Genomic DNA, 12,246 nt, shown 5'->3' on the forward strand with positions numbered 1-12,246 from the left:
CTTGCCCGCGCTCTTCGGCCTGCTTCACGTCCCCCCTGTCTGCCCCACCATTCGTGGGCAGGCCTTCTGCCACTCTGCACCCACCCTCTGGAACTCCATCCCGTAGTCTGTCCACCTCACCCCCTCTCGTCTCCTTCAAGACCCATCTCAAGACCCTTCTCGTCGACCGTGCTTTCACCCTTCTTCCCCTGTTGCCCTCCACCCTACCCAATCCCGACCCCCAGCTCGGGTCTGCAACACTGACTGTCCAGTGCCTTAGGACATCCTCCCGACGTGAAAGATGCTATACAAATGTAATTTTGTTGTTGTATGCGGTCTGTATAAATAAGTCCGTACTAGTGAATACAGTGCAATATTTCCAATATCAGAGTTCAATAGGGGCAATTTAATGTGAAAATTTGGCAGCTTTAACTACATTTCTGAATGTGTGATGTCTAGATTACAATTGAATTCACCTTTTACCAACCTCAAATTCCCATTTCAAACTTTAGCTCAGCAATGCATGAAAATGTACAGTACTTTAAAGAGGAATTCATGAAATAGTTGGCCACTTGAAATATACAGTCAATTCACTTCACAGTATATTCTGTGAAGCACTTTGAGATGTCTCAACAACATGATAAGGCGCTATATCAAATGCAAGGATTATTATTACTGATGGCAATTTTGGATTAAATAGCAAACATTTTGCACTTGAATGAAATCTAATTTTCCAGATCAATGTGCCTCTTGTGTTACTAAGATGATAAACGGCAAGGGAAAAGGTTTCTGGTAATGGTCTCCTCACTTATGAACAGGCAGACGGGATCTTAACATCTCAAACAAACCTAACAATGTGCATACTTGACACAGATCAAGTAATGGGACTAGTTAGAAACAAGAGGGCAATAAATATCTAGCAATTAAGAGCATTAATATTCCAGCCATCCATGCTGTATTTACAGTCAGCTATAGAAAAGCTATAAAATGTGATACATCCATGAATCATGCGAGCTTAGAATTTTTAAGTTAACATAGTTGGTAAAAGTGGATTTGAAGCTCAGAGCTTCCACAATAAAATAACTTGTGAATGTATCACCTGGCACTCGTGCCTCTGAGTCAGAACATTGCAGATTCAACTCACTTTGTTGCTGACAATCCAGTGCAATGCTGGGGGAGCGCTACATTGTAAGGGTTGCCGTCTTTCAGATAAATCATTCATTTGAGATAATATCTGCCTGTTCATTTGGACATTAAAGATCCCATGGTACTATTCAAAAGAGAAGGGAGATTCATGGCCAACAATCTTCCACAAAAAATTAATTATTCGCTTCATGGGTATTCGTAAGACAGAGTCGTGTGCAGATTGGCTGCCGCAAAAGCTAACAACTACAATCACTACACTTTTAGACATTTTAACAAGGACCTACTATATCAAATGCAAGGTTTATTATTTCATTTATTATTATCGTTGAATTCTTAATCTGTACCCCAAGTAGAAAAAGCAACAACAACAACAACATTACATTTATAGAGCTTCTTTCACGTTGGGAGGACGTCCCAAAGCGCTGAACAGTCAGATGTCGGGGCCGAGCATGGGGAAGGGGTGGTATAGGGGTGAGGGAAGGCAGAGAGATGGGAGGGAAACCAAAGGCACAATCAAAGAAAAGGGTCTTGAGACCGGCCTTGAAGGATGCAAGGGAGGAAGCGAGGCGAAGAGACCGTGGGATGGAGTTCCTGAGTGTGGGGGCAGAGTAAGCTGAAAGCCCGGTCACCAATGGTAGGGCGGGTCGGGCGGGAGACATGGAGCAGGCCGGAGCCTGATGAGTGGAGGAACGGGCAGGTTGGTAGGGAGTCAGCAGGTCAGAGAGGTAGGAGGGGGCAAGGTCATGGATGGACTTAAAGGTGAGGACAAGAATCTTGAACTCGATCCTCTGGGGGATGGGGAGCCAGTGGAGTGGGGTGAGGGTGGGAGTGATGGGTTCGCGGAGCCTGGTGTGCGAGAGTACACGAGTTGCAGAGTTTTGGATGATCTACAGCTTGTGAAGGGAAGAGTTGGGAAGGCCGATGAGGAGGGAGTTTCTGTAATCGAGCCTTGATGTGATGAATACGTGGGTGAGGGTTTCGGCAGCCTGAGGGGTGAGGCAGTGGCGGAGTCTGGCAATGTTGCGGAGGTGGTGCCGGTCATGGTGCAGATGTGGGGGAGAAAGGACAGTTCAGGGTCAAGCAAGACACCCAGGATCCTGACTGGGTTAGTGAGGTTGAGTGTGCAGCCATGGAGGCTGATGCTGTGTAGACACTGTGTAGACACTGTGTGGCATTGCTGTTCAATATTCCAAAATAAGAACAATAAGGATTAAAATCATTCTATTTGGTTTATATACTCAGATTTAAACTTTGTTTTAAAACTCTGCAGGCACAGTTCCTGTAGAAGTGTGGGATTTGTAGGTATGTCACTGCTGATCATACTACTGTTAATGTGGTTCAACTGTCTAGAAAAGGATATATAAACAAATGTAGCCAAGTAGCTTTGCAAAATTCACAAAAAAAAATTGTATTCAGAATTTCTATTCCGTTACAAACTTTTTCTCTTTCACTGGTTTTATCCTCAAAATCTCAGCAAAGGCACCTCCGAACCAGCATGTGATATGGGCAGAGTCCAAGGTGAAGTAAAAGAGTTGATCCTGGCACTGTTTTCTACGGTACACAGAGCGTGGATCAGCTGACAGTATGGCCATGATGGCAGATCTTGCTTCCTCTATAGATTGGAAATGTTTCAATGACGTTTTACCGGGATCTACAAACAGCCACAGAGATGGTTAAATCTTAGCATTTAAATCTAATAAACACATTAAACAGATACTAGATTATATAACATTATAAAGCACAGCATAACATCACCTGAAAAATGGGGTTTCCAATATAAATATAATATAAATATAAAGGGAAACCTGGTGCTTAAAATTCCAACTAAGTTCAGCCTATCAGACCATTTTGGTTTAAAATTGAAGATTTCACAAAGCTGTGGAAAATTCTTAAATTTAGTTGGTAGCTGGGATTCTTTGCACATGGCTCCTGTTAGTTAATCGCTCAAGCCAAAGCCCTAACACTGGTGCAAGCAGCAGTAAGCTTGCCAATGATTGCAACGTCAAGCCAGTTTTGTTTGGTTAAACACCAATAATACCTTAATGCTCCTTCTTAAAAAGAATCAAATCCAAACTGAGACTGAATTGAAAAATTTCCACATTTCTGCGCGACCTGAGCTATTAAGATAAGGCAGGCCTAGAGGTCAAATCTAGGTAGAATTTCAGGCCCCTGGACACTGACTGGAAGCAAATAATGACCAGGTTATTAGTGTGGTGGAGTCCTGTAGCTCAGTGGTTAGAGCACTCGCTTTGCAAGCAAGAGACCTGGGTTCGATTCCCAGCAGGGTGAAACCTTGGGCAAGTTTCCTTACTCCACACGCCTGATAATAATCCCTCCAAATACAAAACAATAATAAATTGGTCATTTCAATCCATGACCGTTTGTGGGACTCTGCTGTGAGCAATTGCCTGCCGTATTTCGCCCACAGATATACAATCAATTCACTTTACAGTCTATTCTGTGAAGCGCTTTGAGACGTCTAGAAGACGTGAAAAGCGCTACATCAAATACAAGGTTTATTATTATTAATAATAGAATAATAGTGTACCACTGTACCTGCTTTGTCAGGAGCCTGGAACTGCTCCAGATCCTTTTCAGCATAAGGGGTGAATCGAACGTCTAATGAAGACACGGGAGATTCCTTTACCCATGCTGCGACAGTACTGATACACGGCTCATTACCCAAGTCCTGACCAGCAGAACTCGATGTCTTGGGCTGGTGCTGATACTGATGGTACATGGTAGTGCCTGCATCCTTCAACTCCATGCTGATAACTTTGCCTCTGTCAGTGGATTCGGTCGCAATATCACTGTGGATTAGCTGGTGCCTGATCTTCTCCACAGTTAGGAAGAAGCTTTGGTCAACACCTGCCTCCTTTGTAGCAGCAAACTGATTATCTTTCTCACACTTTAGCTCACATCCTAAAGGGATCTCTTCAACTTTGGTGAGGTGTTGATCTTCTCCATGAAGAACTTCACCGCTTCTGTTTGTTATTGAGTGTGTCCCATATATAGGAGGGTTTGGGCCCAATTCAGCAAAACATCCACCTCCAACCTCTGAAGTCCCGTTGGTGTCCACCTGCCCCTCATCAATATATTCTCCAGTTACTGGATTTGTAACAGTTTGGAACTGCTCATCTAGCACGATATCTTTATTGAACTGACTGTCTTTTCCATCACTGGAGGCATCACATCTAGGTGTATCATAGTCTGGAATATATGGCTTAATGTCCAAGACTGGTGTCCCTTCTATCATGTCGATTCCCGAAAGACAAACTGTGTCACCTTAAAGAGTAAAGGGAAAAATAGACACAAAAATATATATGCATACACAACAACAACTCGCATTTTTATAATGCCTTTTACTTACAGCATCATCTTTTGTAGCATCAGATCGTACCTGAAGACTTAATCTTTGACCTCTTTGGCCTACGGTCATCTCCCATCACTCTCTGGCTCGCGTAAAGCTCTGCCACTGTTAAGTGCTGCGAGATGCTACCTCGTGTGAAGGGCATTATGCAAACGCAAGTTGTTATTGCTGTTGAAGTGCTTTACTGAGACAGTGGCAGACTTCGAGCAGGGTGGGTAGGGGAGAAGAGAGGTGATCACAGATTTTGTTTAAGTGATAAGTTTTGAGGAAGGCTTTAAGGACAGGCAGAGAGGGAGCAATGTGGATGGATTTCGAGAGAGTTCCAGAAAGTACAGGGCATGGTAGCTGAAGATTTAACCATTGATAAATATATAGTATAATATACTAATTTGCTGGGGGCAAAGAGGTTGAAAGCTCACCTGCTGATAGCGAAGCAGAGGAGCAGGAAATGCGAAGCAGAGTTGGCTCAGCAGTGGGAGTAGCTGGGGGAGTAGGGTTGCAGGGTAAATTGAGGCAAGGCCACAGAGGCATTTGAAGGTGAGGTGAGGATCTTGATATTAATCCTTTGGGGAATAGGGAGCAAGGATGATGGTCTCATGGAGCCTAGTATAGGAGAGAATGTGATGATTTTGTACTCTCGGAGAGTGGAGTTGGGGAGGCCAGCGAGCACAGAATTTGAAAAGTTGAGTCCAAGAATACGGCAACAAAGAACTGCCCGAGGATGGTCATAGGTACATGACAGAAAAGCCATTAAAGGAGATGGAGTGACAACGCTGAGACTAGATTATGAGCTCACGTCCTGGTGAGTTTTAAAAAAAACAAAGTGGGAGCACTTTTAAATTAGTGAAATCTTGATCATCTCCCCAACCACACAAATCAGTTCCAGTGCAAAATGATGGAAGTAAGCTAAGAGGAAAGTAAATGCATAAAACTAAGCCAATGTTCAGTTACCTTTAAATTCATTTAAAATAACATCTATTTTGATGATAAAGGATTCTGCTTTTGTGCTTGAAAATATTGCCAAGTTAGAGGACCAAAGAAGAATGAAGGTAATTACCAAATTATGCAGTACCAAAGATATATTGAAAAATGTGACTTGATTTGAAATAGGTTATGGGCCCCCTCACCATAGTAAATTACAGAAATATACAGTATAAATCAATAGTATCTTTAGCAGCACCAAACAGCTACTCCACTTCCAGTGACTTAAAGACTTATCTTTAATTTTTATCTTATCTTATCTTGTCTCAGATAACAAGCATTCATTCTCAGTTCCACGACATTACCGGGATTCTTGATCAGATGAGTTTTAAAACTTGCTGTCAGCTGTCAACTTCTATAACAGAACTCAAAAGCCAATTAGGCAATACAATTTTCAAAGATGAGCAAAACTGCATAGACAGTCAAAGTCTACAGAAGGAATCTGCAATCCATATTCAATTTCCTCAAATTATGAGGTAACTACCATCCCTGATACATTCCACCTTAATGCAGAGCAATCATAGCTAAAGTCTAATAGGAGTCTCTGCTCTTTCTCTTTTTAGGAAACCCTGCTTTTATTCCTGCAAGACATCTCTGTGAAAGGCAACAAGACCAAAGACCTTTTACCTTCAATCCTATCCAGCTTCGCGAGCGTTAAACCTATCGCATTGGGACGATGTGGACTTCTTGTAGAAAAGACTCCAGTCTTTAATCCATTGAGCCGAGGTGGTTTAACTTTAGCTTTACAGCTCTGATGTCCATTCTTGTGAAAAATAAATACAATCCTGTGTGTGTAAAAAAAAACTTTAGGTGTTATCAATTTAGAGATAAAATCAGTTGAATTTTTAAAAACTAGCTTTTATTCCCATGGTGCAAGGTGCAAAAGTGGCTATGATTGCACATGTGTAAAAACAGCCAGTGTAAAGTTGTTTCCTACACTAATAAAAAAGGAAGACTTCCATGTCATCGAGTTACTACAATGTCACTTCCCTTTTCCTGCATATCCAAAAAGAGATGTTGCCAGGAAACAGATGACCCAGAAGTTGGGACTTTTTTTTAAAGCACAGAATGCTAAAATAGCTATCTTCTGGGTCATTTGTTTGCAGCTCATGTCATTTCCTGCTTTGTACGTGTGCATTTAAACAGGAAGTGGCACCAATGGTGTCCTACTTAAACAGATTTCAGCCATTTTAGGATGAAAAGCTGACTACATTCACATATCAAATAAACGGAGTGCATTGCAAAAGTGTTATAAGCAAATTTGTGCGTTTTGCAGGGCATCATTATACACACATGCACACAGATAAATAGTGCAGCATTAGATTTGTTACATTTGTTCATTAAAAATTAAGTCAAACAATTTTTTTTTGTACAATTCAAAGCAACTTACCAGACATGTGAAAATTGATCCAAGCCAATGAGCGAGTGCTCTGGATTAGTAAAAACAGCCTTGCTTATCTTAAGTCGTGCACGTGATAGACTACAAATGGTCGGTTGTCGAGGTGTGGCATTTTTGACAGAGAAGCATGATTCTAAGAATCCAATAGGTACGGTTCCAATATTTCCTTTTTTAAAAAAAAGTACACATCACTTGGAAATTACAATTCATAAGACATAAGATTTCAAGAGAAAACTGTAACGTACTCTGGAAAACTGTTAAATTGGATACGCATGTAAAAGATTATTATTGTTGAACTATCAGGCATCAAATCTGTAAGCAATAGGGAATTTGTGTGATGCCAGAATTGCTTATTTTTGACTTCATTGTAATTCATATTTGCATGCATATTTTGTGCTCAGCAGAGGAAAAAAATACCTCCAATACTCTTAGAGAGTAAGGAAAGTCTAGAGGGAGAATATTGTGCTCATTAAAATATACATTTCCCTCATCCTGCACAGCTTGACATTGAAAGTTTTCCAGGCAATGCTTTGCACTGTCTTTGCACAGTGCTTTGGCAATGTCAAGCTGTGCAGTTTTAGCTGGTTTAGATAACCAATGCACACTCTGGGGTCCCCAATTCTTGGCTCTCGCCAACGTATGCCTCATACTCTCCGGAATTTGGTAAGCAAGAGGTGTCCCTCCAGGGAATTAATGCATATTCCATTCCAATATATATATCTCTGGAATTTCCGTGTATAGCGCAAATGCATGGAATTCCCAGTTTGGGTGGATACTCTTACGTATGGTGATGGGTCTCTCCATGTGTCAGACACCCAGCTGACCAAAAAAAACAGCCACCGCATGGAGTGAAAGCAAGAGAGACCTGCAAGGAGAACGCGAGTTTTGGAAGTGGAAGTTTTGTTGCTGTTGTACGCCAATAAGGTCCCAGATTCAACCTCCATTCTATTCTGTCAGCTGATCTCAACTGAGACAAGTAGAGAGCATAATGTAAAAATGTCACACCTTTTTCCAAACAGAAAGGCATTTCGGCATCTTGATTTCCGGTGGTTGCAGAATCCTGGATCTGCTCCCTTTTTATGTCGCTCAGAAAAGAACGTAAGTCATCGATAGATTTTTTGTGTACACGGACAGCTTTGTCAATTTGTTGTCTGAGGGAAATCAACAGCATTGGACATATCAAATATGCATAATAATCCTTGCATTTGAGACCTCTCAAAGCCCTTCACAGAATATATTGTAAAGTGAAGTGATTGTACATTTTGTGGGCAAAATAGCCAACCAAAGCCATTTTTTATAGAAGTGATGAGCCGTGATGTTACAAGTTCTATTTTTACAGCCCCTAAAATTTAAGAGTCCCAAAACACTTAACAGGGAAATAGTGTCGAGTGTAGTGACTGCATTTTGTGGGTGAATGCAGCAGCCGGTTTTGCAAGCCAAGTCCCCAGAAACAGCCATGATGTGAATGACAAATTTTTCAGTATTTGGCGGATTGTTGGTCATACAAAATCCCCCCAAACACAGAGATACTTTGGTATGGTATTTGTGGAGTCCTGTAGCTCAGTGGTTAGAGCACTCGCTTTGCAAGTGAGAGACCTGAGTTCAATTCCAGGCAGAGGGCGAAACCTTGGGCAAGTTTCCTTACTCCACACAGAGCCTAATAATAATCCTCCAAAACCAAAAACAATAATAAAGTGGTCATTTTCAATCTACGACTGTTTGTGGACATTGCTGTGCGCAATTGGCTGCCGCGTTCGCCCACAAATATACAGTCAATTCACTTTACAGTGTGTTCTGTGCAGCGCTTTGGGACGTCCTCCCGACGTGAAAAACGCTATATCAAATGCAAGGATTATTATTATTATTATTATGATGATGATTATGATTATGATGGTGGTTGCAGAATCCTGGATCACCCCCTTTGCCAGCTTGTTGTCTGGCGGGAATTTCTCCCCCAGGAGAGAGAAACTCCCTTCCCTTTTGGAACGGGATTGTTAAAAGTGCACCCGAACAGTGCCCGATCGGAGGCGCACTCCTGAATTCAGGTGAGACATTAAACTGAGGTCCCCCCAAAGCCTTTCAAGGGTGGGATGGTCACCCCCAATGCAAATGACTGTGAGCAACACTGTGGCATCAACCGTCCTGTCTCATTTGGATCAGTAGCGCCCCCCTCAGGTCTACCTGTCAACTCCAGGAAGGGAGAAGACCGGGAACTGTGAGGGGTTTTCCGGGCGACTCCGGAATGGCGGTGTTTTGCAGCGGCCGCAGCACTGCGACTCAGCAGCGGGTCACCTGCGTCACTGTGCGGTGCTGCGGCGGTGCGGTCAGTACCTGAGGTTCCGGAGCTCTCCCCTCGTCACCCGGACCTCCCGCTCCAGGGGGCTGCAGGCCCCGCCCCCCGCGGCCATCCCCACCGCGAGCCCCGCACTCACCCACAGGGACAGGGACACGGACAGGGGAAGGCCCGGCCCGGCCCGGCCCGCGCGTCACGTGACCCCGCCCCCCCCCCCCGGGCACGGCACCCGGAAGTGACGTCGGCTCAGAAGGCAGGAGGGGGTGGGCGGGGAAGGAGGAAGAGGGGGGGATGGGCGGAGGAGGAGAGGGAGAGTGACGGGAAGGTGAGAGTGACGGGGAGGGAGAGTGACGGAGAGGGAGAGTGACGGGGAGGAGAGAGAGAGTGACGGGGAGGAGCGGGAGAGTGACGGGGAGGAGCGGGAGAGTGACGGGAGGAGCGGAGAGTGACGGAGAGGGAGAGTGACGGGGAGGAGAGGGAGAGTGACGGAGAGGGAGAGTGACGGAGAGGGAGAGTGACGGGGAGGAGCGGGAGAGTGACGGGAAGGTGAGAGTGACGGGGAGGAGAGAGAGAGTGACGGGGAGGAGCGGGAGAGTGACGGGGAGGAGCGGGAGTGTGACGGGAGGTGAGAGTGACGGGAGGAGCGGGAGAGTGACGGAGAGGGAGAGTGACGGAGAGGGAGAGTGACGGGGAGGAGCGGGAGAGTGACGGAAGGTGAGAGTGACGGGGAGGAGAGAGAGAGTGACGGGGAGGAGCGGGAGAGTGACGGGGAGGAGCGGGAGAGTGACGGGGAGGAGCGGGAGAGTGACGGGGAGGAGCGGGAGAGTGACGGGGAGGAGAGGGAGAGTGACGGGGAGGAGCGGGAGAGTGACGGAGCGGGAGAGTGACGGGGAGGAGAGAGAGAGTGACGGGGAGGAGCGGGAGAGTGACGGGGAGGAGCGGGAGTGTGACGGGGAGGAGAGGGAGAGTGACGGGGAGCAGCGGGAGAGTGACGGGGAGGAGCGGGAGAGTGACGGGGAGGAGCGGGAGAGTGACGGGAAGGTGAGAGTGACGGGGAGGAGCGGGAGAGTGACGGGGAGGAGAGGGAGAGTGACGGAGAGGGAGAGTGACGGAGAGGGAGAGTGACGGGGAGGAGCGGGAGAGTGACGGGGAGGAGCGGGAGAGTGACGGGAAGGTGAGAGTGACGGGGAGGAGCGGGAGAGTGACGGGGAGGAGAGGGAGAGTGACGGCGAGGGAGAGTGATGGAGCAGGAGAGTGACGGGGAGGAGAGAGAGAGTGATGGGGAGGAGCGGGAGAGTGACGGGGAGGAGCGGGAGAGTGACGGGGAGGAGCGGGAGAGTGACGGGAGGAGGAGAGAGAGTGACGGAGAGGGAGAGTGATGGAGCGGGAGAGTGACGGGGAGGAGAGAGAGTGACGGAAGCGGGAGAGTGACGGGAGAGAGAAGAGAGTGACGGGGAGGAGCGGAGATGACGGGAGGAGAGGGAGAGTTACGGGGAGAAGCGGGAGAGTGACGGGGAGGAGCGGGAGAGTGACGGGGAGGAGCGGGAGAGTGACGGGGAGGAGCGGAGAGTGACGGGGAGGAGCGGGAGAGTGACGGGGAGGAGCGGGAGAGAGTGACGGGAGGAGCGGGAGAGTGACGGGGAGGAGAGTGAGAGTGATGGAGCAGGAGAGTGACGGGGAGGAGTGGGAGAGTGGGAAGGAGCGGGAGAGTGACGGGGAGGAGCGGGAGAGTGACGGGGAGGAGCGGGAGAGTGACGGGGAGGAGCGGGAGAGTGACGGGGAGGAGCGGGAGAGTGACGGGGAAGGAGAGGGAATTCACAAGTGAATTCACTGTATTTTGTAGGCGAAACATTTCAGTTTCATCATCATCGTCATCCATCCCCACTCCCCGCAGCGGTTTGCCAGCCTTTCTTTGGCCCTTTCTCCAGGTTTTCTTTGCACCTTCTCCAGTGTTCCTTGCCCATCTACAACAACAACAACTTGCATTTATATTACGCTCTTCACACGGAGTAGCGTCTCGGAGTGCTTAATCTAGTCAATTCACACAACAGTATATTCTGTGAAGCACTTTGAGACATCTTGAAGGTGTGATAAGACATTATATCAAATGCAAAGATTATTAGTATTATCTATTGTCGCTCTGAGAGGCCAATGATGGGATCTTCCACCAATACTCTTGACAGCTGGACTCCCCAGGATTTCCCTCTACATGCTGCAGACTATTAAGAATTAAACAGCCTGTATCATCTCCCAAGCCAAGCTTCCGAACCTATCCGCCCCCATCGGCCCTCGGCTCCGCTGGCTCCCCAACGCCCAGTGGTTGAGTTCAAGATAATAATAATAATAATAATAATCCTTGCATTTGATATAGCGCTTTTCACGTCGGGAGGACGTCCCAAAGCGCTTCACAGAACACAGTAAAGTGAATTGACTGTATATTTGTGGGCGAACGCGGCAGCCAATTGCGCACAGCAATGTCCCACAAACAGTCGTAGATTGAAAATGACCAATTTATTATTGTTTTTGGTTTTGGAGGGATTATTATTAGGCTCTGTGTGGAGTAAGGAAACTTGCCCAAGGTCTCGCCCTCTGCCTGGAAGATCTTCGTTCTCACCTTAAATCCCTCCCCAGGCTCATCTCACCCTACTGAAACTTCCTGCAAACTTGTTGTCCTGGCTGCTCCCTCCACTCAAATAAACACTGCTTCAAATCTCCCATTTGATTTGCCCTACCATTGGTGGGCAAGCTTTCATTCATCTCGCCCCAACTCTCTGGAACTCCATCCTGGAGCCACTCTGTCTCTACTTTCAAAGTCTGCCTCAAGACCCAGTGCCTTGGGACATCCTCCCGGCTTGAAGGGCACTGTACAAATATATTTTTGTATTGTATTGCAAGCCTTGTTTTGACCATGCTCTGTAATTTTTCCCCTTCCTATCCTCCCTCTCCTCCACCCTAGCTGAGGTGCCCAGCCAGCTGTGTAAAGTGCTTTGACACAACTTCCCGATGTGAAACTCACTTTTTTTATAATGAAGGAGCAGAAATAATAGTCAGTATATGTCAATGGTACGTCAGAGATGA

At 46.4% G+C, this 12,246-nt stretch overlaps 1 protein-coding gene across 1 annotated transcript; it reads right to left on the minus strand.

Annotated features, from left to right (window-relative positions):
* Positions 1 to 2,513: 2,513 nt before the first annotated feature.
* On the minus strand, positions 2,514 to 9,338 carry trmo (tRNA methyltransferase O). Its single transcript, XM_007892551.2, has 6 exons — positions 9,207 to 9,338; positions 7,881 to 8,026; positions 6,867 to 7,041; positions 6,104 to 6,261; positions 3,682 to 4,410; positions 2,514 to 2,776 (listed from the first exon to the last, which is right to left on the minus strand). Exons 1-6 carry the CDS (start codon positions 9,281 to 9,283, stop codon positions 2,547 to 2,549), a joined length of 1,515 nt encoding a protein of 504 aa, XP_007890742.2. The 5' UTR covers positions 9,284 to 9,338; the 3' UTR covers positions 2,514 to 2,546.
* Positions 9,339 to 12,246: the final 2,908 nt, after the last annotated feature.

Source organism: Callorhinchus milii, unplaced genomic scaffold (assembly GCF_018977255.1).
Source record: "Callorhinchus milii isolate IMCB2004 unplaced genomic scaffold, IMCB_Cmil_1.0 Scaffold1, whole genome shotgun sequence".
Taxonomy (NCBI): domain Eukaryota; kingdom Metazoa; phylum Chordata; class Chondrichthyes; order Chimaeriformes; family Callorhinchidae; genus Callorhinchus; species Callorhinchus milii.